This window comes from Lepidochelys olivacea, assembly GCF_965140295.1.
Source record: "Lepidochelys olivacea isolate rLepOli2 genome assembly, chromosome: 3".
NCBI classification, from domain to species: Eukaryota; Metazoa; Chordata; order Testudines; family Cheloniidae; genus Lepidochelys; species Lepidochelys olivacea.
Window position 1 is genome coordinate 106,784,768 of NC_140413.1, and position 27,503 is coordinate 106,812,270.

The following is a 27,503-nucleotide window of genomic DNA, read 5'->3' on the forward strand; positions in this document are numbered from 1 at the left end:
GTTATGGGTTTTAATCAGGCCGCAACTTTATTGTATAGATGCCTGGGACTACACGGCAGATAAAGTGTACAGTGCAGGTAAATCCATGCTTATTCAAATCAATTCTCTGGGGCTTCCACCAGCCCCCCTTTGTTTAATCCATGCTTATTCAAATCAATTTTCCGGGGCTTCCACCAGCCCCCCTCTTTGTTTCCATCCAGGTTCCCCAGGTTCCATCCATGGCTTGGACCTTAACATTCACCAGCCTTGTAAGAGGGTTAAGGAGGGCTATGAGAACGGGAAGGTGAGGGGGGTAGTGTTGGCTCCCTGCCATACCAATCATAGGTGTCCCTCAACCCCCTCTCCCGTTCTGTTCCTTTATCCAGTACCTCCTTTTAAGTAATTTACTTAAGGCCATCTATCTGGTCACTGAACATCAGCCCAATATTACAAAATAAGTTGCGACATATGGCCTACCACCTTTTCTATTCACCAGAAAAGATCCTCCCTCATACCTGCTATGAGGAAGGTGAAAAAAACCACATTCCACCAAAGCCAAATCTGGTGGTGCAGGAAAAATTCCTTCCCAGCCCCCCTTTAAAAAGGGGAACTAGCATAATACCGACAGCAGGTCCTAATCCAGCCTGCCATTCGCCTCCACTAGGGGAGGGAGGGTAGGTGCTGGCTTCCTCGCTGCTTGGACATAGAGACTTGCCCCATCCAGGTTTCGTACCTTTATGCACATTCCTGGTTGGAGTGGGGTGGGGTGGGGGGAGTCATTGCTGCAAAGCTGACCACCGAGCACCTTTTACAGCAGTTTCTGACCTTTTTCCTCTCCCCCTGCCAACCACAAAGCGGAGCTGCCCTTCTTTGGGTAAGCCCAGACAAATTCTGCCCCCCTTTAGTTGTGGTGTAGTCATTGGTTCATACGACAGAGGGCAGATTGCCACCTGTTGAGGCAACAGAACTTCCTTTGGTAGCCTGGGAAGTCTCCCATCTAGGTTCTTACTGACCAGTCCCAATGTCAGTTATGCGATCTGATGAAATCACAGCTCAAGCATTGGGCCTGCTTCTGTACATACTGAGGATGGCCTTTACCCAGCTGCCTCATCTAAACATAGGTAAGATTGCAAGATATAAGATTGACAGCAAGGTATTTTTAAGACACGAACTATATATAAAATGGGCCTGGAATCAGGCTTCTGGATCTAAATACCCCACTGAGCATAGGGGGAGTTGGGAGTGGGTTTCAGATCTGAATCCAAGTTTGAATTTTGAATTTTACAGTTTGCATCCATCTCTACTAAGAATTAATTAGATCACTTCACATATCTCTTTAATTCACTGAATTTCTAGGTGGCTCTAACACAGCTGGTGTAACCAAGTATCGTTGCTGCAATGATGACCACAGCTTATTTAACACCAAGTCCTCACACTGTTAAACAATGGCAACTAGAGAGTTTAGGACTCCTTGGAGAAAACACAGTGAAATCCAGCAAAGTGTCTTCCAGTAAAATCCAGACCACTGGGAGCTTGAACACAAGGTTCAGCACTTGGACACCTATCGCAAACAAATCATTCAACAAGCAGGTAAGTTACAGTCTGGTAGAATTCAGAGTAGCAGCCGTGTTAGTCTGTATTCGCAAAAAGAAAAGGAGTACTTGTGGCACCTTAGAGACTAACCAATTTTCATAGGCTCAACTATCATGAAATGCACTGGTGCACATTGCCACATATCTTGAAACACCTCCAATGTGCACTTGCACAAGCAATGACAAGGAAACATCTTATAAAATATGCACTGATGCATGTTCATGTAAATTAGATCAGAAACCAACCTCACATTTTAAAAATATTACATCAACATCTCCTTGTCTTTTAACTGCTGCATCTTCATTTTCTTTGGTCATTTAACAGAAATGGGGCAGGGACTGTCTGTTATATCTCTGTACTGTTACTGACACAGTGGGGCCGTGGCTTCTAGGAGCTACTACAATACAAATAACTACTAAAAATAAAACGACAAACTGCTTCCTCGAGGCAAAGTATTTACTGCCATGATGTCTGACAGGAATTACACCTGTGAGGACCAAGGACTATTCATAGCAATAAGCACTGTGGCCATTAGCAAGCACATGATTGGCTCTATAACAATATTCAGGTACAATGGCATTACACATCTTTAATTTTTTTTAAATTACAGATTTATACATTGTTTCAATGTTTTTTTAACAAATTTTCTTTTTCCTTTAATCAAATCTGATGCTGCTCTTAACTAAATGGGACTATATTCCCCAAAGGCCTCATCCAACAGGCATTGCTGTGGCCTGGCACTAGGCTGGTATACTCAGAAATTGCTCATTTTACCTGCAGAGGAAAGTGTAAAAGAATAAAAGACCTTGCTGAGTAGCAATTGGAGTAGATAGAGTGAGAGGAAGTGGACTCTATCCTCTTAGAACAGCGTAGTTTGATCTCCCTCTTGTACAGGGGTTTTGAACTAAGGGAGAGAGTCATTCCCACAGAACCCAAGGCCAAGGAGAAGGAAAATTCCCTCTGTTTCGTCTTAATGGTCCTTCTGATCTGTCCGTAATGATGTTAAGGATGGTGATTGTCAAGGCCACAATTTTCCTAACTGCTGCTGCTGCTTCAGGCTGCAGGCGTAGCAGAAGTCACTGCTGGCTGTTGCTGCCGGCAGGGACTGCTAATTGCGCTGCTAAGAAAGCCATTGCCGTGGTGACCTTTAGAGTGCTGCTGCTGCTGCTTTTCCAGGTGGACACTTTTCTGTTCATTTTCTCAGGTAGCTTCTGTTCTTCCACAAAGCCTCAACCCCACTACACTCAGCCTGCTCGCTGTGGGCCTTATATGCTGGTTTCTCTCTCAAGGTCTGATCATTAACATTATTTATGAGCCTGGCTCAGCCAATCAGCTTCCAGATATTAGCATAATTGCTATTTTTTTCTAGCTCCTCCCCATTATGTCATACTTATTTTTAGACAGCTAAGCTCCTCCCTCTGATACCATCAGGTAAAGCTCCTCCTCTTGAGGTCTTGGGAGAAATGCTGTGTCATTCCCTATTAGTTGCTGGAACCATACCCTGACCCGGTGTCTTTCATAGAGGAATATTGCGTCTGCCATTTTGGATTTCTAACTTTAAATGATCACAAATTACTATTTATCTAAAGCCTTAATCTTAAAACTAACTACTGTTTTATGCAAGTCAAAGTGTCCTGATGCTATTGCCACCTTAATTATATCCATGGGGAAGAGGTGAAATTTTTACACTATTTAAACCCCTTTTTCAGTTTTTCTCTGCTGGTCTCTGTCAAAGTGCTGCAAGGTTTTTCAAAACAGCTAAAAGCAAAATCTCTTGTTACAGTGTCTGTGCAGGACATGACTGTGGTGCAAGCTGGTATGCTGTAGATTCATACTGTGGCTTGCCTTGCCGTGACTTGTCATATAGACAAGCCTCCAATTCATAGGTATATGAACTATGGGTCTGGGGGGGGGGGCGCTGCAGCACCCCCTGGCTTGAAGTGTTTTCCATCATATACAGGGTTACAGTTTGGTTCAGTGGCTGTCAGCACCCCTGTCCAGTTTAATTTCTATCTACTAGGGTCACACTGCCTCCCTAAGCATCATTATACATGCATCAGACTTGTACAGGGCTGCATAACATACTGAATGAGATACGGAAATACTCTGTTTCCTTTCAGCTCTTTCAGGAAAGAGTTAGTCTCATAAGCCATTGGTTTGATCTGTGGACAGACAAGCAGCGCAAACAATTCCTCCACACAATGTTGATGAGATGCAGTAAATCACAACTGAAGTAAGTTTGATACAAGGACTAGCTTAGTGTTGTCTTTCCAAACAAGCAGGTATGTATGAATATGGATGTTACATAAAACACACATCAAACCAATTCTGTAATGAGATTTGCCCAGGGGGATCCCTGTAACCTTGTGGTATCCAGGTGAAGTCGTTGAGGGTTTAACACTCGTGCAGGTGTCACCCAGATGGATCTGATTGGGACCTGAAATTGTACCTATCTTTTTAAAGAGGGCCCTGTCAGTTTGGTTTAAAAAGGACACTGTCAGATTCATAAGACCTAAAAATTAACATTGTACCAAAACTGAGAGAAAGCGTGTAGATATTTGTCTAGTGCAGGCCTGAGGCTCCAGATTCTCCATCTTTTCCCCTTTTCATTGCATCAGTAGGGAAATAAGAAAAAAAATCTCTATTGCCTTTCCATCTAGTATTATATATTATCGGGTGAGCACTGTCCGTGTGATCAATGCTGTGCAGAACATGGAGCAGACAAGGTTCCTTTTCCAAAGAGCTCACAATGAATGTTGCAGTTTATAGGTGGGTGGGCAGACTGCTTTGCTTTGCTTGTGCAGAGACTCACTGGAGTCAGTGTGGTTCCATGTGGGCACAACAGCCTGCTCCATGTTATATTGCATAATCAGATCCCAAAGATTCAGCTTTGCAAGGTACTGAACACAAAGAGTTCCCACTGGCTCCTAATGGGAGCAGAGGGAGCTCTGTACCTCACAGGACCAGGTTTTAGTCAGCTCTTATAAACCAAGGGCCTAATCATGACATCCTTTATACACTGACTTCTATTGGTCTGTGTGTGGGTAAGGGTTTACAGAGTTGTTTCCTGGCCACTTGTGATTATTAAAAATGAGAGAGATCTTTCACTCTTTCCCTGGACGTCTTGATCCTTTCCCATCCAAACATCTGGATTGATTTGTGTGTTTGTGACCCATTGGATCACAGAAGCCCCCTTGGGACTGCCACCTGATGTACCCAGGTTACTTCTGCCCCTGCTTTCCTGCCCTGTCAGCTTAGGACTTCAGTGCCCTGCCTGGTTTGAACCAGACCCGCTAGCCTGCTGCAAACCCAGACCCAGGTCTGAACCATGTCCCCTAACAGCTGTAGGTTTAACTGAAAGCAGCTTACAGAAGTGTACCTTTCTTTAACACTCAGATGCCCCGCTCCCAATGGGGTCCAAACCTGAAATAAATCCATTTTACCCTGTATAAAGCGTATACAGGGTAAACTCAAATTGTTTGCCCTCTATAACAATGACAGAGAGATATGCACAGCTGTTTGTTCCCCCCCCCAGGTATTAATACATACTCTGGGTTAATTAATAAGTAAAAAGTGATTTTATTAAATACAGAAAGTAGGATTTAAATGGTTCCAAGTAGTAACAGACAGAACAAAGTAAATTACCAAGCAAAATAAAATAAAACACGCAAATCTAAGCCTAATACAGTAATAAAACTGAATACAGATAAAATCTCACTCTCCGAGATGTTTCAATATGTTTCTTTCACAGACTGGATGCCTTCCTAGTCTGGGCACAGTCCTTTCCCCTGGTACAGCCCTTGTTCCAGCTCAGGTGGTAGCTAGGGGATTTCTCATGATGGCTGCCTCCGTTTGTTCTCTTCCACCCACTTATATATCTTTTGCATAAGGCGGGAATCCTTTGTCCCTCTCTGGGTTCCCACTCCCTCCTTCTCAATGGAAAAGTACCAGCTTAAAGATGGAGTCCAGTTCAGCTGACATGATCACATGTCACTGTAAGACTTCATTATTCACTTGCCAGCACACACGTATACAGGAAGACTTGCAAGTAAAACAGAGCCATCTACAGACAATTGTCCTGGTTAATGGAAGCCATCAAGATTCCAAACCACCATTAATGGCCCACACTTTGCATAATTACAGTAGGCCCTCAGAGTTATATTTTATATTTCTAGTTTCAGATACAAGAGTGATACATTTATACAAATAGGATGACCACACTCAGTAGATTATAAGCTTTGTAATGATACCTTACAAGAGACCTTTTGCAAGAAGCATATTCCAATTACATTATATTCACACTAATTAGCATATTTTTATAAAATCATATAGAATGTGTCAGTGTTCTTCACATAGATAATTTGCCTATTATCCAGGGCCTAATAGTTTCTTTACTGACAAGAGTCATCTCTCAAACTCCTGACCTACTAGATTACTAATAATAGAAAATGGCTACTACAAATACAAAGGTTCAACTCTTTCCAGTCTTCTGGAGAGCAATAAAACCAATCTAGTGATATAAGGGCCAGTGATATAAACATAAGTGGTTCTGATGAAATGACCACACTCTTGGCATAGTTTTGTTTGGTTTGCAAGACATACAGTTCACTAGTTACAACAATGCGATGCTCCTCTTTACATAAAAGTCTAGATTTGCCCTCAAAATGTTGCATTATGTCACTGAGTTGCGATGCTATCAATAGAGAAATGGTCAAGTAATTGAATCATAGAATCATAGAATATCAGGGTTGGAAGGGACCCCAGAAGGTCATCTAGTCCAACCCCCTGCTCGAAGCAGGACCAATTCCCAGTTAAATCATCCCAGCCAGGGCTTTGTCAAGCCTGACCTTAAAAACCTCTAAGGAAGGAGATTCTACCACCTCCCTAGGTAACGCATTCCAGTGTTTCACCACCCTCTTAGTGAAAAAGTTTTTCCTAATATCCAATCTAAACCTCCCCCACTGCAACTTGAGACCATTACTCCTCGTTCTGTCATCTGCTACCATTGAGAACAGTCTAGAGCCATCCTCTTTGGAACCCCCTTTCAGGTAGTTGAAAGCAGCTATCAAATCCCCCCTCATTCTTCTCTTCTGCAGGCTAAACAATCCCAGCTCCCTCAGCCTCTCCTCATAAGTCATGTGTTCCAGACCCCTAATCATTTTTGTTGCCCTTCGCTGGACTCTCTCCAATTTATCCACATCCTTCTTGAAGTGTGGGGCCCAAAACTGGATACAGTACTCCAGATGAGGCCTCACCAATGTCGAATAGAGGGGAACGATCACGTCCCTCGATCTGCTCGCTATGCCCCTACTTATACATCCCAAAATGCCATTGGCCTTCTTGGCAACAAGGGCACACTGCTGACTCATATCCAGCTTCTCGTCCACTGTCACCCCTAGGTCCTTTTCCGCAGAACTGCTGCCTAGCCATTCGGTCCCTAGTCTGTAGCTGTGCATTGGGTTCTTCCGTCCTAAGTGCAGGACCCTGCACTTATCCTTATTGAACCTCATCAGATTTCTTTTGGCCCAATCCTCCAATTTGTCTAGGTCCTTCTGTATCCTATCCCTCCCCTCCAGCATATCTACCACTCCTCCCAGTTTAGTATCATCCGCAAATTTGCTGAGAGTGCAATCCACACCATCCTCCAGATCATTTATGAAGATATTGAACAAAACCGGCCCCAGGACCGACCCTTGGGGTACTCCACTTGATACCGGCTGCCAACTAGACATGGAGCCATTGATCACTACCCGTTGAGCCTGACAATCTAGCCAGCTTTCTACCCACCTTATAGTGCATTCATCCAGCCCATACTTCCTTAACTTGCTGACAAGAATACTGTGGGAGACCGTGTCAAAAGCTTTGCTAAAGTCAAGAAACAATACATCCACTGCTTTCCCTTCATCCACAGAACCAGTAATCTCATCATAAAAGGCGATTAGATTAGTCAGGCATGACCTTCCCTTGGTGAATCCATGCTGGCTGTTCCTGATCATTTTCTTCTCATGCAAGTGCTTCAGGATTGATTCTTTGAGGACCTGCTCCATGATTTTTCCAGGGACTGAGGTGAGGCTGACTGGCCTGTAGTTCCCAGGATCCTCCTCCTTCCCTTTTTTAAAGATTGGCACTACATTAGCCTTTTTCCAGTCATCCAGGACTTCCCCGGTTCGCCACGAGTTTTCAAAGATAATGGCCAATGGCTCTGCAATCACAGCTGCCAATTCCTGCAGCACTCTCGGATGCAACTCGTCCGGCCCCATGGACTTGTGCACGTCCAGCTTTTCTAAATAGTCCCTAACCACCTCTATCTCCACAGAGGGCTGGCCATCTCTTCCCCATTTTGTGATGCCCAGCGCAGCAGTCTGGGAGCTGACCTTGTTAGTGAAAACAGAGGCAAAAAAAGCATTGAGTACATTAGCTTTTTCCACATCCTCTGTCACTAGGTTGCCTCCCTCATTCAGTAAGGGGCCCACACTTTCCTTGGCTTTCTTCTTGACTTAAATTGACTTAAATACATCTTTAATCCCTTCCCAGTGGGTCCCAAAGCACTTTGCAAATTATGCCGTCATAGGAATCACTTCACTCCTAACAATATTCTTCAAAGAGATCTCAGGTTTTCTGAAAGAGAAGACCAACTGGGTGACAGAATAGAATCTCAACAGGATTTTAACTATGGTGAATATCTGTCTCTTCACAGGTTTACCCAAAACTGGTTTGCAGAGACGATTCCAGTGACCAAAGTGGATTTCACCAAAGTGCTGCCACGTTTCATATCTCTGTACATCTTCTCCTTTCTCAGCCCCAGGGAGTTGTGTGCAGCTGCCCAAGTCAACTGGCACTGGAAGTTTATAACTGAACAGGTGTGTTCATTGTAGGCCTGGTCCCACTCCCATGGCAATCAAGAAGAATTTTCTTATTGATGTTGATAGGAATAGGACCGGTAACTGGACATTTACAGCACTTTTAAGGCGCACTGCATACATGAAATGGGAAATCTGGAACAGCATGTTGTAAATAGCATAATTTGCAAAGCAATTTCGTATCTTGTACAGCACTCAGATAAATGCTCAACCTTCTGAAGCATTCCATGTATCTGTCTAGCACACTTAATAATAATTGGAAAGATCTTCTGTACCAGAATTTTCAACTCTTTCACGCACTTGACAAAATAATCTTTTAAACTTTGCTTTATTTAATTCACTATAAGAGATTAAATTGTTGGAACCAGCTTCATCCAACCTTAGCAAGAACATCTCAATCTCTAAGAGTATATTACACATAAAGGCATTTATATTTTCTCTTGTCAGAAGCTAATTCTCATTCTACATTTCATTCTGCTGCTTTGCTTCTATACTTAACCCTGCTTTGGCGTTGGTCTTTAAATGCACACATCAAGCAACAGAACAAAATACATAATTTAGAGCTATGTAGTTAGCTGGATATCCTAAAACTCCGTAATTTATAGAGATTGCTGTGGACCATATGGATACGGATAATGCCAGGGCTTAGCATTTTGGAATATCCACAATGTTACTGTTTGTTTTGGTCTGTCTAAATGCATAGTGTATAGCAATGCTATTTATAGAAATTAAAATAAAATAAATATTGATCTTCAGAAGCTGCTCACAGTGGTATAACAATTAGCCTACTCTTTCTCTTCTCCAGTCCTCTTAGACCAAATATGACAATCAAAGTAACACGAAAACGCCTTTATTTGCAGGTTTCAGAGTAACAGCCGTGTTAGTCTGTATTCGCAAAAAGAAAAGGAGTACTTGTGGCACCTTAGAGACTAACCAATTTATTTGAGCATAAGCTTTCGTGAGCTACAGCTCACTTCATCGGATGCATACTGTGGAAACTGCAGAAGACTTTATATACACAGAGACCATGAAACAATACCTCCTCCCACCCCACTCTCCTGCTGGTAATAGCTTATCTAAAGTGATCACTCTCCTTACAATGCATATGATAATCAAGTTGGGCCATTTCCAGCACAAATCCAGGTTCTCTCACCCTCCGGCTCCCCCCACACAAACTCATTCTCCTGCTGGTAATAGCCCATCCAAAGTGACAACTCTCTACACAATGTGTATGAAAATCAAGGTGGGCCATTTCCAGCACAAATCCAGGTTTAACCAGAACGTCTGGGGGGTGGGGGGGTGAGGGGTAGGAAAAAACAAGGGGAAATAGGCTACCTTGCATAATGACTTAGCCACTCCCAGTCTCTATTTAAGCCTAAATTAATAGTATCCAATTTGCAAATTAATTCCAATTCAGCAGTTTCTCGCTGGAGTCTGGATTTGAAGTTTTTTTGTTTTAAGATAGCGACCTTCATGTCTGTAATTGCGTGACCAGAGAGATTGAAGTGTTCTCCGACTGGTTTATGAATGTTATAATTCTTGACATCTGATTTGTGTCCATTTATTCTTTTACGTAGAGACTGTCCAGTTTGACCAATCTACATGGCAGAGGGGCATTGCTGGCACATGATGGCATATATCACATTGGTGGATGTGCAGGTGAACGAGCCTCTGATAGTGTGGCTGATGTTATTAGGCCCTGTGATGGTGTCCCCTGAATAGATATGTGGGCACAGTTGGCAACGGGCTTTGTTGCAAGGATAGGTTCCTGGGTTAGTGGTTCTGTTGTGTGGTATGTGGTTGTTGGTGAGTATTTGCTTCTGGTTGGGGGGCTGTCTGTAGGCAAGGACTGGCCTGTCTCCCAAGATTTGTGAGAGTGTTGGGTCATCCTTCAGGATAGGTTGTAGATCCTTAATAATGCGTTGGAGGGGTTTTAGTTGGGGGCTGAAGGTGACGGCTAGTGGCGTTCTGTTATTTTCTTTGTTAGGCCTGTCCTGTAGTAGGTGACTTCTGGGTACTCTTCTGGCTCTGTCAGTCTATTTCTTCACTTCCGCAGGTGGGTACTGTAGTTGTAAGAATGCTTGATAGAGATCTTATAGGTGTTTGTCTCTGTCTGAGGGGTTGGAGCAAATGCGGTTGTATCGCAGAGCTTGGCTGTAGACAATGGCTCATGTGGTGTGGTCAGGGTGAAAGCTGGAGGCATGTAGGTAGGAATAGTGGTCAGTAGGTTTCCGGTATAGGGTGGTGTTTATGTGACCATCGTTTATTAGCACGATTATTAATTATTATTATTGTAGTGTCCAGGAAGTGGATCTCTTGTGTGGACTGGACCAGGCTGAGGTTGATGGTGGGATGGAAATTGTTGAAATCATGGTGGAATTCCTCAAGGGCTTCTTTTCCATGGGTCCAGATGACGAAGATGTCATCAATATAGCGCAAGTAGAGTAGGGGTTAGGGGACGAGAGCTGAGGAAGCGTTGTTCTAAATCAGCCATAAAAATGTTGGCATACTGTGGGGCCATGCGGGTACCCATAGCAGTGCCGCTGATCTGAAGGTATACATTGTCCCCAAATGTAAAATAGTTATGGGTAAGGACAAAGTCACAAAGTTCAGCCACGACATTATCGGGGATAGTGTTCTTGACGGCTTGTAGTCCATCTTTGTGTGGAATGTTGGTGTAGAGGGCTTCTACATCCATAGTGGCCAGGATGGTGTTATCAGGAAGATCACCTACTACAGGACAGGCCTAACAAATAAAATAACAGAACGCCACTAGCCGTCACCTTCAGCCCCCAACTAAAACCCCTCCAACGCATTATTAAGGATCTACAACCTATCCTAAAGGATGACCCAGCACTCTCACAAATCTTGGGAGACAGGCCAGTCCTTGCCTACAGACAGCCCCCCAACCTGAAGCAAATACTCACCAACAACCACATACCACACAACAGAACCACTAACCCAGGAACCTATCCTTGCAACAAAGCCCGTTGCCAACTGTGCCCACATATCTATTCAGAGGACACCATCACAGGGCCTAATAACATCAGCCACACTATCAGAGGCTCGTTCACCTGCACATCCACCAATGTGATATATGCCATCATGTGCCAGCAATGCCCCTCTGCCATGTAGATTGGTCAAACTGGACAGTCTCTACGTAAAAGAATAAATGGACACAAATCAGATGTCAAGAATTATAACATTCATAAACCAGTCGGAGAACACTTCAATCTCTCTGGTCACGGAATTACAGACATGAAGGTCGCTATCTTAAAACAAAAAAACTTCAAATCCAGACTCCAGCGAGAAACTGCTGAATTGGAATTAATTTGCAAATTGGATACTATTAGTTTAGGCTTAAATAGAGAGTGGGAGTGGCTAAGTCATTATGCAAGGTAGCCTATTTCCCCTTGTTTTTTCCTACCCCTCACCCCCCCACCCCCCAACGTTCTGGTTAAACTTGGATTTATGCTGGAAATGGCCCACCTTGATTATCATATACATTGTAAGGAGAGTGATCACTTTATATAAGCTATTACCAGCAGGAGAGTGGGGTGGGAGGAGGTATTGTTTCATGGTCTCTGTGTGTATAATGTCTTCTGCAGTTTCCACAGCATGCATCCGATGAAGTGAGCTGTAGCTCACGAAAGCTTATGCTCAAATAAATTGGTTAGTCTCTAAGGTGCCACAAGTACTCCTTTTCCTTTATTTGCAGATTTCCAGATAACGAAGAATTTTAAAATGAAACATCCCTCCGCTATCCCTTTAAAAAAAACAGAAGAAAAGCAAATGCACCTCTCCCACTTGAATTCATTGACATTGTCTGATTATTCATCCTCAGGAACAGTGCCAGCCTCTTCACATAAGAAAAAGTTGCAACAAGTTGAGACAGCGGGATCGTGTATTTTTATTTGTTCCTGTAAAAGCACTAGGCACTTCATAAAAAAAAAGAAATCTCTCGAACATATTTATGGAGCTGCCATGTTTGATTTGTACTCAGATACTACGGTGATCAGTGGCAGTATGAAGCCCCAAGATTAAATAGAAAGCTTTTTGTCCTCACTCACATCTTATTGTCTCTCTCTTACCTCCTTCTTGTTTTAAGGACTGTTTGTGGGCGCCAAAGTGTGTTAAGTTCGGATGGTTCCTGCCCTACACTCCAGCAGACTGCGAATATAGCGCCTGGAAGCGACATTATATTGCCTGTGCCACCAGCTTGGATTACTTCACCCCAAGAGAGGCCACTGAAATCTATGGGACCCTCAATGAAGCAAAAGCTGAACATGAGGAGCAGGAAGAAAGGCTAAGAGAAAAATGGCTACGGAAAATGATTCGGGAGAGATTAGCGTTACACAAGAGTCAGTGGTATTAAAATAACGACCTCTTGTGAGATTAACGTTAAAATAACAAACACTGTCTTCTGAAAGTGATAAAGCAGCCTAAAGTATTCAAGCAGTCAAAGACCTTTTCTTTAGGAAAACTTAGCTTCGCAGATTTTTTTTAAATTAATATTTAATATCAAAAGAGTAAGAGCTGAAAATGGTAAATATAACAATAGATTTTGTTTCTTCCATGTGGTTGTTTAGTCATATTTTATATACCTGTAGGAAAGGGATAAAAATATTCAGGCTTAATAGTGTCCAGTGGGGTTTCTAGTACATCTCAACTGTGGAAATAATAGAAACCTTAAACTGTCAGTGTGTGGTTGCTGACTTAATTTCTTTCGAGTCTGGCACAAATTGCTTTCCAATTTATGAAAACGAGGATTTGAAAGGAAAAGACCCAATACCAGGATGTCCTGTAGAAATTTTAATTATATCTACAAATACAGCCAATGCATTAAAGGAATCCTTGGTCAAGTTTAGGTCAAAATGTAGGTTTTGTATAAAATTATTTAAATAAAACCTAAGACTAAAAGAAATATTTCCACGGAATTCTAGGATATATCAGACTTTTATTAAACAGTGCTCAGCATATTGAGATTTATGTCTACAAGTCTAATAATCAGTGTATTTTATATTAGATATAGATTGTGATATTTTGTTTGGGCAACATGGTTCTCCCCCCTTCATTAATATTCGTTTGAAAGGATGTCACTATTCAGATAGTTTTCATGGAGAGCACACCTTCAGTGATGTCAAATCCTCAAGTTTTCTCTCAAGTCTCATATTTGGCATTGTTCCTAAACCGCAGCACCTGGAGTCATGTGATTATGTGAGAATCTCAGTTTTCCTTTTTTAAACAGTAGGCTTCTAGTCTTTCCGGTTAGAGAGAAAAACTTGAAAATATGAATCCCAAGTCCTCAAAAATCAGAAGGCAAATGAAAACAGTCCCCATGGTTTTAATCTCATGGCTGTTAAAACATTCTTATGATTTTTTTAAACTAAACTCATTATTTTTTGAACTATTCAGGTTGTCAACACTACTTTCATTTCAGGTATTAATATAAGACAACTTCATTTTAGTAGAATGACCAATTCCTAGCCAAAAATGAGGAGGACTTTTCAGGCAGGATGTTCAGTTTAGATAAAAATCTAAAGACTGCCCTGTAAAACTAACATGCTAATTTTCATATGGATTATTTCCCTAGTTACTGCATTGTTTCTCCTGTTAGTGTGTACTTACCCAGCAGTGGAAATGCATGGAATTGAACAGCAGTGTCTGGTGATGTTTATTTTTCAGAGGAGTTATTCAAAGCTCGACTGCCTTGGATGAGTGGTACTTGGAGCTCGAGATTTTTAAAATCGCGATTCCTGCCAAGTCAGGCCCAGACGATTCAGGACCAGGCTAGACTACAGGCAGCTTTGCAACTAATTAGGGTAATTTCCCCCAAAATCTACTTGCATTTTATCCTTTGCAAATTGTTCTTTTTTTGTGCAAGCATTAAGTGCTGAATCCTGAGATTGGTTGGAGGTGCTAACACATAGATCCTGTTTAAATCAGAACTACTTGAAATACATTCCACTTAATTAAAAGCAATTAAAACTCTTAATTGATTTATGCTTCATGTAATCCCACTGAAGTCAGCACAGACTATGGTTCACGGTTTATTGTGGACCTCATTCTGCCACCCTTAGTCATGCTGAGAAGTGCCCTACTCACTGCTTACTGCCTTTTGACCTCCAACGAGAACTTTGTGGCATAAGATACTGTGTACCATGAGTAAGGTTGGGACAGCATGACCTTAATATGTGTATAATGTTTTTGTCTGAAATATGTACGATAAAGCATAGAGATCCTGTTATACTTGTATAATTATGAGTTCAGAATGGTGCACAGTGACAATACATGACAGGCTTTGTTATAGTAAATACTGGCAGGTGTAAGTGGCTGATCAACTGGGAGACTGATGTGAGGGAGCCACTCCTGCAAAGACTTAGGCTCATGAGCAACTGAGGGTACGTCTACACTACAAAAAAACCCAACCCCATGGTACAAGTCTTAGAGCACAAGTCACCGGACTCAGGCTCACAGGACTTTTGCTACGAGGCTAAAAAAAGCAGTGTAGAAGTTCCTGCTAAGGCTGGATCCCAGCCTCGGAGACCCTCCCCCTCCCTGGGACTCAGAGCCTAGGCTTCAGCCTTAGCAGGAACTTCTACACTGCTATTTTCAGCCCTCTAGTGCAAGCCCTGTGAGCCCAAGTCAGTTACTCATATCTTTGTCTTTGCAGGATTGGTTTTTGTGTCTACTGTGTGTCTCGTATCTCATAAATAAGATTGATTGGGTGTCAGTAAAGTCTGAAAAGTCATGGCACAGAATATTTTACTTCCCAGTAAGCTTATTTTCTACTGGAAAAAGCATTTATAGCCATCAGTTATTTTAAAATGCATTAAGACTTCAAAACACACACAAAAAACACATCAAAAAGGGCTGTTAAAATGGAAGGAAGAGACTTGTAAAACAATTATTTTAAAAAAATTAGAGTCCCCTAAAGGTCATGATCTTTGCCATGGAAATCAGAAGTGACAAACGTGCAGACTTATTCTTAATACAGTTAATTTCATACTTGACTAAACTGTACTCTGATTACAGCTAGATTCAGTCTGTAATCCAACTTGTAAAGCAGTTGAGTACAATTAACATTTCTTTGTGCCTTGAAATATACATGCTAAGGTTCAAAGTGAAGCATTGGCAGAAAGTAAAAGTGTTTAGATGTAGCTGGTATGTGAGCCCAAGAAATATGCTACTGGACAATCTTCTTCTCACCCTCCACTATAAATACTCATGAACCCCCTCATCCTTGTGAAGCTCTGTATAGGATTAGTGCCTTAGTTTGTATCCATATTACTCAATTTACAAGATTGTGTCCGAGCCACTGTTAGTTGTAGTCAAGTATTGTTCTTCTGAGGAACTCAGTTAAATACATCTTACTTTGTGTCTGTCAATAATAATGTACTATCATTGGTAAAATAAGTTTAAGGTATTTTTTACTGGTAAACACAAGACAGCATTTCTTAACAGCTGCATTATGTAATCACTGAACCATATGTTATTACACTGCATCTTACATATTTCTCTCAGCATTTTTGTTTAAATGCTTTCAGGAAAAGAGTGCTCTTTCGAATCATACTCTTTCAATGCTGCTTTCTGAAGAAATGAAACCTGTAGCAAACTTTAATCTAGGAGCAGAGAAACAGCTTGTTTTGGCCTCCCTAAAAACTTTGCCCAAGAGGTAAGCAGGACTCAAGATTTTCAAAATGCTGGCCATAATCCCCAAACCACACAGAAAATGGTACCCAAAATGCAGTGATTAATAAGGGTGACAGAATACACTGTAGGAAACAGCACACAAAACTGCAGATGTTTGTGGTCACGTCAGGTGGCTTTTAACACACGAACACCTTGATGGAGCTCAACTTTGTCCATTGGTTCTAAATAATTACCACATAGGTTCCCTCTCAAAGCTGTGCTGCTCTTCCTCCGGGCTGGGAGGAGCAAGTCCACGAACTGGCTTGCAGATGATAGGTCTGGCCCATGCAAAGTCCTCCATTTAACTGACACCACTGGGGCGTAATCCTGGGGAGGGAACTGAAACTTGAGGTTGGGTAAAAACTTGGTGTTCTGTGTGGGGGTGTGACCAGAAATACTAAATTCCCACTCTAGATTCTTGGGCACAGATTGGCCTGAAGCAACCATCCTGGAGCAACCATCAGCTGATCTGGTCTTAAACCACCACCCTGAAGTTCAAAGATATGGAGAACAAGAGACTAGAGAGGCTTTCCCATGATGCAGCATACCACCCTCAACCCTGTTGCTGGTCCAGCCATAAAATGGGAACCTTGTAGAGCCATTTCATGCTAAGCCTGGATAGTGGACTAATGACAAAACTCTGAAGTCTAGAGTTGTACTTTTCATTGGCTAAATCTACTTAGGGAGAAGATCCTAAAAATTCATTTTCTTTTGTGGATTTACAAAGAACACATTGATTTGTTCTTTATGTGTATTGAGATTGTAAGTTTAAAATCTTTTCACCACAGAGCAAATGAGGGCACTGAGGAGTATTTTCCCTATCACCAGCACTGCTAAGACATAGTGTAAAAATAAACACAAAAAAGAGTGCAAATGGCTGATCTGTAGGTGTTTGGAACTCAGTGATCTCAGTAGGCAGTAGGTGATTAAGGTTAATTGTCTCACAGAAGTGGTGGCATTCAGGAGGCATGGAATAGAATAATAATACAAATTGCTGTAAATGTATTTACAACACACAACACTGCATGTCTATTTAGTGTAACTGAGGTTTAGACAGGTATTTGCATACCCTAATGGTTTATTTCTGCATTAAAGTAAAAAAAGAAAGATAATCTTTAAAGGATATGGTGCCTGAGTTTTTGCTTTTCCTTCTGTAGAAAGAATGTGACTGGAAGAAGATCCTACCCTGTGTTACCTTACAAACACTGTCAGTGTGTCTACCAAAAACACAGCAATTTTGCATATCCACTTGAGCCATATCTGGTTTTGATATCATCCAGGATTCCTGCATATGAGGTATGAATTTCTTCTAAGTCTTCTCTCTTCTTTGAATAGTTAGAGTACAAACGGGGGGAAGTACCTGAGACAGCAATCTGTTCATCCTTCCCCTGCAAAGAAAGCGTCCTTCCTGGAGTCTACTATAGCCTCAGTCCTACAAATATTTTGCTCACATGCCTAGTCCCATTAAGTGTTTACAGGATTAGGGTCTCAGCGAAAGTGCACCATAAAAAAACAAAACAAAGGAAAGCATAAGATTAAAATGTCAGTAAAGTAATACAATGGGTCTAAATCAGTGGTTCTCAATAGGGAGGGTGCAGAGGAATGTTGGGGGTCTGTGTGGTGGGACTGGAGCTAGCCCCCACAGGGGGCGGGGAGAGCGCACCACACTTCCAGCCCCACTCCGCCCCCAGGTCAGCTCCACCTCCAACCCCATTCAGCCCCAGTTCTGCTCTGCCTCCAGGCGCAGCTCTGCCCTCATTCCCTCTCCGCCCCCAAACCAGCTCTGCCTCTAGCCCCAGCTGCTCCGCATCCGTCCCCCATTCTGCCACTAGCTCTGTGCTGAAGAAACCTTGACTGTTCAGTAGTGGGGGGAGGGGCACAGACAGATTCCATTACTGGTAAGGGGCAGGGGGTGACTGGAAAAGTTTGAGCACCACGGGCCTTAATGAATCTCTAATACAGAAATTCAGAGTTTAATAGGACACTGAATAAAAAATGCTGTCTGTGCACGTGTGTGGGCTGCACAGGTTTTAATACACTGACACTATGTGATTTGAAGTAAAAAAACCCAAATCATATGGTTTAAGTACTAATTTGTGTAAGATGTTCAGTGTTATAGCTAATCAAAGACAAGTCCAGGATGCACACTCCAAAAACAGCCCATCCTGTATATTTAAAAAGTTGAATAACATCTGAGTTTCAGCAAACCATCAGTGGAAAATAAGTAGGAAGCTAAGCTGACCACCCAAGCAGTGTTTTGTTGTTTCATGGTAAAGATTATGGCCCTGATTCTAAAAATCAGTGTGTGGACGGACAGCTGTATCTGTAGAGAACACAATTAACTTCACTGGGGGTTCACAAGGCATGCCAGGCTGCTCATGCACAACGAATTGCAGGGGTGGCCTAGCTGATATTTTCCTTTCATAAAGGTTGTTGGAGAGATTATCTCATATCCATTGGCATTATGGGGCCACAGGACAAAGCTGAATAAAGAATTTCTCTGTGTAATTAATTACTAATGTGTAAAATAATAATATGTGTTGCATCCTACAAATGAATATTGAATTAAGAATGATATTTTTCTCAGGGAATTACAGGTTGAGAAAAGCAGGATTTATTTATTGAAGATATGAACTGATTTATTTCTATAGATGGTGCTGGACAGCATCAAACCTGGGGTGATTCCTGTGTTGTATGAACATTGCGGAATGACATTGGAAAGCCTCCTTTTTTACATAGAAAAGGCTCTGGATGGCCGAAAAGCAAAGAGTATAGGGATTTTTAGCGATGGAGACTCCAGAGAGATCAATTTACTTCAAGGTAGGGGCAGAGAAACTAACTGGGAACATGTCAATGCCATATCATGCTTAGGTATTCCAAAAGGGGAAACAGCATGAAAATGAAAAGTTAATCAAACTAGCAAATTGGTCACTGATCCAACTGTAATGTGTTTCTGGCAGGTGGACCTCTGTACCTTCCATTGTAATCAATAGGACTCACCCCAGGAGCAGGGGCTGCCTGGATGTAAAAGCTTGTAGGATCAAGGGTTGGTAATTAGTTAAAAGCCAGAGAAAATATGACAAAAAGATGCCATGGTAGAGCCATCTCTGCTGTCATAAAAAAGGAGATTAGACACATGATGCTAGTCCAAAGTAACTAAAGGACTGACCATGAGGTTAAATAAGGAATAAAAGGAAGACAAGAAAGAGAAACAAGCCGGCACAGAGGCGCAAAGAAAAAAGTAATAACCAGAAGAGAGAGAATACATGGTACAGAGAATAGGGAACAGAGAGAGAGAGAAAGAAGTTACGAAAGAAATGGAGGACAAGAAATCGCTCAGGTTTGAAAGTTAGCATATTGCCCTCAAAAAAGAGATTTGAGGGAAGACTGTGTAAGTCATGGGAAGGGAAGTAATGGTATGAGTACAGGAGGGAAGAATTTTGAGCAGAATGAAAACCCTCATGGACATTTTATTTATTTCATTGACTTTTATTTAAATGATTTTCCAGGCTGCAGAATCAGTATTGAGAACATTCTGAGCCCTGAAGTGAGAGAATTTTGGGAGAAGCTAGGTTGTGTCATATCTCCAGAGGAAGGTGGTCATGTGGACATCTTTGTTCCCCTGGGAGCATCAGGTCAGTTTTGTTTGAACTTCTGCCATGAGGGAGAATCTCCCACTCCATTGCGTATGTGTTCACTACTGAGTAGGGCTTGTTGCAATTGAGGCTGGTAGAAAATTGGGTTCTTTCTGTGGAGAATTTTGACTTTTCATTGAAAAAAATCTGAATACCGGAATAGTTTTGTGGGAGTTGTAGTTTGGGTGCCTCTTGTCCCCATTCTCCTCTGTGGGTCAACCCCCAGAGCTAGACAACATCTCTTATGATCCACCACAGGTATGAGGCTTCTGTTATGCACAGAGGAATGACTGTGATGCATCGTGGGACATATAGTCCAGCCAAGAAGCCTGGCTTACAGAGGAAAAGGGGGACATAGGGCATCCAAACAGCTCACATTAGACACAGTGGTAGCTGAGAGGGGGACAGTTTAACATCAAATCAAACTAAAACATTGCTTTTCAAATTGGTTCCACAAATCACATTTTTCAGAATAGAAATTTTTGACTTTGTCTGAAAGTTTTTGCTCTTTGCAGAAAAGTCAAAATTTTCCACTGGGTGAGGGGGGGGGGGAAGAGTCTCTTTCAACCAGCTCTATTTGGGGCTGGGGCTAGGGCAGGGAGAATCTTTTTGTTCTGTGTTTGTACAGTACCTAGCACAAAGGGGTCCTGCTCCATGACTAGAACTCATAGGTGCTATAATACAAATGATGAGGGTACAGAGTCCATTAGACAGCAGAATAGTTTCACACAGCTGCTGAGCTTAGTAAAGAGACAGATATATTCTATTTCTCTCATTCTCTTCAATTACCTCAGTCTGTTTGGGAGATATTAAAGGCTGATCTTGCAAGGTGCTGAGCAAGCACCAGAATCTGTCATTTGCTCAGCCTTGCAGGGTCACCCCCTTAGCTGGCATCAAGGCAGGTCATTACAAGAACTAAAGAATAGTATCCACTCCTATTTTGTTATTTTTCTTGTCTTGGAAGGAATAAAATGCACCTCAAAGCTCTATTCTTCTCAGGGACCCCACAATCTCACAATGTGTGTCTTTTCATTGACATTAGAACTAAACTGGAGTTATTTTTCTTCATTAGGGATCTCACGCCAAAAACAACTTTTCTAGTTTTTTGTCCATGTTAATGGATGTGATTGTTCCTTCACAGCGTCATTTTGTTAAGATACACAGGACATCTTTCATGCCATTGATAAATATAGTAGAGTTTTCAGAATAATATGATAAAAAGCATAAAAAGTACTGTTTTTCGGTGACATTTTCATCTAGCCTTGAAAAAAAGTTTAGATCTCTTTTGGTTTCAGATGAATAATAGCAGCATGGAGAAAAAGAATTGGCTAGTGTACTGTAGTGGCTATATGATGTTAGTGATGTAAATAATACAGAATTTTATAAACTAGAAAAAAGAATGCATCTTTTCAGAGGCAGGGATGGAAGTCCTTTCCCAGCTGACTAAGCTAACTGGTGTGCTCTTCAGAACCCCTACAGGAATTGCAACTGGATCTTATCAGCACAGTAAGTACAGAAAGCTGTTATACACATTTATAAAGGGAGCTATGTGGCACATCTGGTATTTGGCCACATTTTACATGGCTTGGCCCATAAGCAAAGTAAGAATTATTAGATAAAAGCAAGAGAAAATTATTCTCAACCTGCTTTTGGAAAATGACAGGTAGAAGTAGGTGTATAGAGGAAGGATGTTGGCATTTGATTAATTTTAGATGGCTAGTATTATTTACTGAAGACCCAGTGTCATACTCTAAAATCAAATCACAGATTTACATGATAGTGATCTTCAAATACTTGAAAGGCTGCCATAAAAAAGATGGAGAAAAGGTGTTCTTTTGCCACTGAGGTTCAAGACGCAATGGGTTCACACTCCAGAATAGCTGATTTAGATTAAATCTCAGGAAAAACTTCCTAACTGTAAAACCAATAGGACAATGGAACCTCCTTCACTGGAGGTTTTCAAAAGGAGGCTGGATAACCATCTGTATTGGATGGTTTAGATGCAACAACTCTTGCATCTTGGCATGGGGTTAGATTACCCTTATGGTTTCTTCTAAACTATAATTCTACAGGTTTATAACTTTGGCTACACTATTCTGCCATATTTTAAAAATTCCATTTCAGGAACAACTAAGTACTGTTTGATGTAATACTATCTGCCTGTCAGGTTAGCATAATGAAGGACAGAGGGGTTAAAGGGTAGGTGTCTCAAAGTATACATTGAGCAGAGTGAATGGGTGGGAAGAGAGGATCGTCTGGTACAGCCACATCTATATTCAGATGCTTCAAGGTCCCTGTTTTGTATGGACCATGCAATGCATGTAAAAGTGTAATTAGCAGAGGTTTCAGGTCCTGAATAAACTTGAATTTGCAAAATCCATTATGCTTTCAAAAGGGGATGTGTTTGACATTCTGTCACAGATCACTAAAAATCTATGCTTGGTGCGATCTTCTGATTCAGCATCAGAAAGTCCACTACCAACATCTTGTAGTTGTGGAAAGCCCTAGGTATAATCATGGTATCAGAAACTCAGTCAGTCTCCTGTTGAAAGGGCATCAAACTCTACTTTAGTGTCAATTACATTTTATTGCCAAAAGTCAGAATTCTCCAGAATGATCTGAAATTTACAGCAGAGTAAACCAGGAAACAATTAATTTGTCATGATACTGTAACCACTTTTTGACCAGAGTGGTTAGCCAACATTTGGGGACTTGCATATTGTTTCTGATGGGAGGAGAAATTGATGGTGGAGTCAGGTATTTCTTTGATTCAGTCCTGTTTGTTTACTAAGAATGTACAAAGTCCTGTTTCCCTCAACATAGTGGGAATCAAACAGGAGATAGTTTCTTTGGTCAGAGTTCCAAATCTCTTTCAGGCAGTTCTCTGCTCAAAAGCTCATACTTTCAGATTTTGTTCTCTGTCTAATGCTATCCAGGCTTCTTAATTCTCTCTGTGTGCTTCTGCTGCAGACACACAGCTCTACCAAATCAGTACACCAGCTCCTGCATTGCTATATCAGTCTCCAGGGAAACACCTAAGGCTACATGGTTCAACTTCTACTCAAGCCTCGCTGGGTGCCTGCATTTTGGGTTGTGGGTTCTATTGTTTCAGCTAAATGTTCCATAAAGGAGCTTATTTCTTACACTTATGCTGAATGAAGGGCAATGGTTACAGCTACCAGTTTCAGTGAGGTTTTTGCCTAACACCCAGCATAAAAATATCAGTCCTTAGTGAATGGCTGGGAAAACAGAAGGATGGACCTCCCACCTCCACCTACTTCACTGAAGTAAAACTACAGACATGGCTCAGACTGACAGAGCTCCTGGAGGAGGCACTGAAATCTGTCCGGAAGCAGATGCAACCATATTTAAGTGAGCTGCAGAAGAATATTAGTGGCCGGATTATTGGTAAGATTTGTCGTTTTTCCTTTTTTAAACACTTCTAAAACAAATACTTCCTCAAAAAGGGTAAGAAAAAAAGACTTGAAATCTCTCCCCTCGCCCCCCAAACTTTCATGGAAACATCACAACTTTAGAACTTGTCTCTTCCTTTCCCCTTTTCTCCTGTGTCTATTTTGATGAGCAAACATTGTCTTCTGTGTCTGTGATGCACATTGTACATGACAAGTATTAAAAATAACCTACTACAGAATGAATACTTCCAGTGCATGTGTCAGCTAACACAAAGGGGCAAATGAATGGGAGAGTTATCTGCATGATCAAAACAAAGAGTGCTAAAAAAAGTTATTCAGTTGTTTTTAATAAAGTATTATATCCTTCAGCAAACTAGGTCATTCGGTAATAAGTGCGACTGCCCAAATATATGGCATCTGAACTTGCATTAAGATGCGCAGACCAGAAACCATTGCTTGCAGTTTACCTAGCTTAGGCCCCTTCTGCATCAATGCATGTGTACTATGACACCAAGACTATCTATGCCCAAGAAAAGCCTTGTCAGAATGAATGCTCAAAAACAAGAGCATTGTAGAGATCTGTAGATGTTATATTGGAAGAACTCCAGTTACTGATAGGGCAATCTACTTTTCTCCTAAAGAGATGTCTTTCAGCACACACTACATTCAGAGTATCAAGAAGTAAACTGTCTCCATGAAGAGGGTAAGGTTACATTAAATGGGTCTAGGAAACCTCTCTCAAAGTTGTTTTCTGACCCCAATGTCTGTGTTTAGACAATATCCTTTAAAGCTGTCATACAGGCCCGCCAACAAGGGGAGGGAGGGAAGGGGCAAAGGGGGCAATTGCTTTTAAATTGGCCAGGCAGGCCACAGGGCTCCTGGGCGCGTGCGGGTTGGTACTGGCAGCAGCCAAGGCAGCCGGGTGGGCATGTGGAAGCCCTGGCCATGTCAGAAGAGCATGCCCAGCAGCTCGCTGGGTGGTAGCAGCTTGCTGGGCACCAACCAGTGCAGGTGCAGCACCACTCAAATATCAGGTGGACCGCGGGCCCAGCTTGTGCGAGTGTGCACCAGCTGCCACATATGGTCCAGCTCCGCATCCATGTGGTGACGCCACGCCGGACCAGCAGCCGCGTAGGGCTCAGCTGCAGCCTGCCCTGCATGATGTGCAGCAGCAACCCATTGACTGTTCTGCCCTGGAGCCCAGAATTGCTTTCAGCAGGCCTGCTGCCACAGGTCTGAGATGTCCCTATACTGGCATAACGCCAAAGAAATGACTCTGCTTGACTCAGATCTCAGGCTGAGTTTGCAGGGCTAGCAGTGGTAGGTAAAAATATATATTTTTAAATCCAGAAAGTGAGCACATTTGCTACCATGTGATTGAGAAAAAATTGTGGGACCTGGCAATGCCATGTCTAGAGTGCTTTTGCAGAGCAGACACACACTTTGACCTTGCCTACACCGGATTTATATTTGCAGTGTCTAAGGCATTGGTGCAGCTACATCATTGTAGGTAGACTAGTGGCTAAAAACCCCAGTGTAGACCAGTTCCCTTTTGTTTGAATGCCCAACAAAATGTCAGCCTGCATGTGCGGTTGCCTATTTCCCTGACTAGAATATAGTGACTATTGTTAATGGCCATCAGGCAAGCTTATCATATCTGTTTAAAGGAGTAACTTACAATTAATGATCTTGTATTTTCAGGTCAGTTTATGTTTGATGCCATGAGCAGAGCTAAAGTACATACTAATAGAGAAACAGCCCAGACTTTCACTGATGGATTAGCTGAACTGTCAAAAAGAAGCTATGTAAGTAAAATTGCAAGGTTTTTAATAGTCGAATGATGTGGTATTTAAGGTTATTTGCAGACCTCTTCCCATTTCAGTGACTGTTGTACTAGGCTTGATGAATATTTGAGGCTTTGTTTTTTTTTTTTTAATAAGTTCAGATACCTATTGACATGCTGGATCAGCCCACAAATACATAGGTAGGTGACGATCCATAGCTCTGAATAGGGTAGTCGCATGGACACACTTGCTTTTTCCTGGTTTGGAGTCCAAATTAGCAACGGGTCCTTTAAGAGTGGATGCTGAATGGGATGCTGGCACAGATTGCACAGTGCTTCAGACTTTCCTAGTCAATCAGCCACTCCAATTAAGCATGAGAATCAAAATCCTGGAAGGAGTGACATTAGAGCCCGTATCTCCCAATACTAAAAGAAGCCATCCTGCACTGGAGAGAGAACACAGCATGGAGAAGAGGAGTGGGATTTCTACTGAGGACAATTCTGAGCACTGTTCTGGGTGAATGGAGGTCATGGTGGTGTGATGGATTCCCTGGAGTGCAACCTGGAACTGGGGTACCACTGAGCCCTGTGGCTTACCAACCTGGGATCCCTCGCACTGTGATGCTGTGAAAAACTGCAAACCTCTCCAAGTACTGCACTTATACAGCCATCCACAGGCAGGGATGCACCCAGCTGAGTTACATGAATGTGTCCCCTAGGCATTCATGAACTAACAAGAGAGAGGCTCCAGCCAATTCTCCCAGCTCCCTAGCCTAGGACCCCAGGATGTACCATCCTGTCTTGGTCAGAAGCCTGAGCAGCATAAGTTTATTACCCAGTCCACCCCTCCCTCAATGTGGAGAGGGCATGCACCAGCTTCTGTACACTGAGCAGATTTTCCAGGCATGTCAACACACTTAAGATAAAATATAAAACAGATTTATTAACTATAGAAGCATTTTAAGTGATTACAAGTAGTAAGCATACAGATCAAAGTTGGTTACGTAAGAAATAAAAGTAAAATTGCAGTCTGTTTTATAAAACTAGGCAGGATTTGAATCAAGCAGTGTCTCACCTGGATAATATAGTTCCTTCAGACACAAGCTGGGATTCTCCTTTCCAGTCTGGTACTATCTCCCCAGTTCAGTCTTTGTTCTCCAGGTGTGTTTCCAGGTGTTGAGTTGTGGGGGGAGAGAGGCCAAGTGATGTCACTTCCCTTCTTTTATAGTTTTCTATGGGTCAAGCAGTCTCCATTGTCTAGGTGCTCTCTCTGAGAAGTCTCTATCGTATACAATAGTCCCTAGGATAGTTGTTGTGAGGTGGATTACTTTAATGGGCCATCAGCAGCATCTGGTTGCTCCATTGTTGCACCTGAAAGGCTGGTTGTGGGTGTTCCCAACCGCACAACATTTCAGTAACACACACATAGTAAAACTTCATAACTTCACATACAATGATAGCACATACACTCCAACAGGATATTAATGTTCAACAGATCAAGACTTTTAAAATGATACCTCACAAGGCATACTTTGTACAAAACCTATCATAATTATATCACCATGGTAAATCTGGGCATGCCAGAGTACTGCTTTGCAGCACAGCATGCCACCAATGGAAAAAATGTTGGAATTTATTAAATAATTTTTCCTACACTCCTGTAAAATGGAGCAGAGATACAGGGTGTTGAAAAATTCTGTTGTTGGGTTTAAATACTATTTTTCATTCCAAATTGAATAGGGTAATATTAAAACCTTTGCCAAACTGTGCCATACAGTCAGAAATGCATTACCCCTCCCACCAGCGGCATATTCCAGGAGGGAGTTGGTTGTCATGGTAGAGTGAATACTGGCAGTATTGCAGGACATAAAGAAAGTAAGATTTAAGCTAAATGCTCTTAATGATCCTTTTCAGATGGCTTTTGAGGGTCTCCAACACATGTTCTTAAACCTAAAGAAATTTTATACAGACGGATCACATTTAAGGGGAGAGAAAAGAATAGAATAGCAAAAATAGAAACTGAAGCTTCTCTCTCTGGTGTTGATTTTCATTTGCAACCTCACTGCTGGAAAAAAATAGGCTTAGCCCTTTGTCTAATCAGCCACTTCAAAAACCGTCAAACTTGTACCAGATTGGGCTGTTTAGGGGATTGCTTTTATCTGCCTCTTTCTGGTCACAGGTTTATAGCAGTGTTGCAAAATATACAGTCTTGGTCAGCTAAGCCAGACTCTAACTAGAAGGAAAAAGGAGAGGAATAGGAAAGAGAAGAAATAAGGTAGGGAAGGAAAAAGACACATGAGGGGCTGGGGGATGAAGTCTTACATCCAAGTGGGGTTGGAATAGAGCCAGTGGAAAGTAGCAGTGTCACTTGGTCTGGTCAGGTCAGGACAGGACATCTCTCAGGATCAGGATGACAAAGGCCCAGAGTCCCAGGAGATGGTGAGAGTGGCAGCCATGATGGTGAAGCTCGCTTCAGTAGTAATTTTTTCTCCCTAAGATCTCTTTAAGAACCCCAAAAGGGAGTGATATGTGGAATATCCCATCCCTT

The 27,503-nt window shown here is 42.1% G+C and overlaps 1 protein-coding gene across 7 annotated transcripts in view; it reads left to right on the forward strand.

Annotated features, from left to right (window-relative positions):
- The window catches only part of ECT2L (epithelial cell transforming 2 like), a 57,849-nt gene that overhangs the window by 4,018 nt on the left and 26,328 nt on the right, over nt 1-27,503 (forward strand). For 6 of the 7 annotated variants that reach the window (XM_084624809.1, XM_084624808.1, XM_084624814.1 and 3 more), the window contains exons 2-13: nt 1,336-1,569; nt 3,693-3,805; nt 8,270-8,432; nt 12,541-12,793; nt 14,118-14,254; nt 15,980-16,107; nt 17,282-17,420; nt 18,776-18,944; nt 19,634-19,759; nt 21,173-21,265; nt 22,985-23,167; nt 24,874-24,977. In XM_084624809.1, coding sequence (XP_084480935.1) covers nt 1,378-1,569; nt 3,693-3,805; nt 8,270-8,432; nt 12,541-12,793; nt 14,118-14,254; nt 15,980-16,107; nt 17,282-17,420; nt 18,776-18,944; nt 19,634-19,759; nt 21,173-21,265; nt 22,985-23,167; nt 24,874-24,977 — 1,800 coding nt within the window. In that variant the 5' untranslated portion in view covers nt 1,336-1,377. The remainder of the gene's footprint in view (nt 1-1,335; nt 1,570-3,692; nt 3,806-8,269; nt 8,433-12,540; nt 12,794-14,117; nt 14,255-15,979; nt 16,108-17,281; nt 17,421-18,775; nt 18,945-19,633; nt 19,760-21,172; nt 21,266-22,984; nt 23,168-24,873; nt 24,978-27,503) is intronic. The other variant, XM_084624810.1, reaches the window with a different exon arrangement.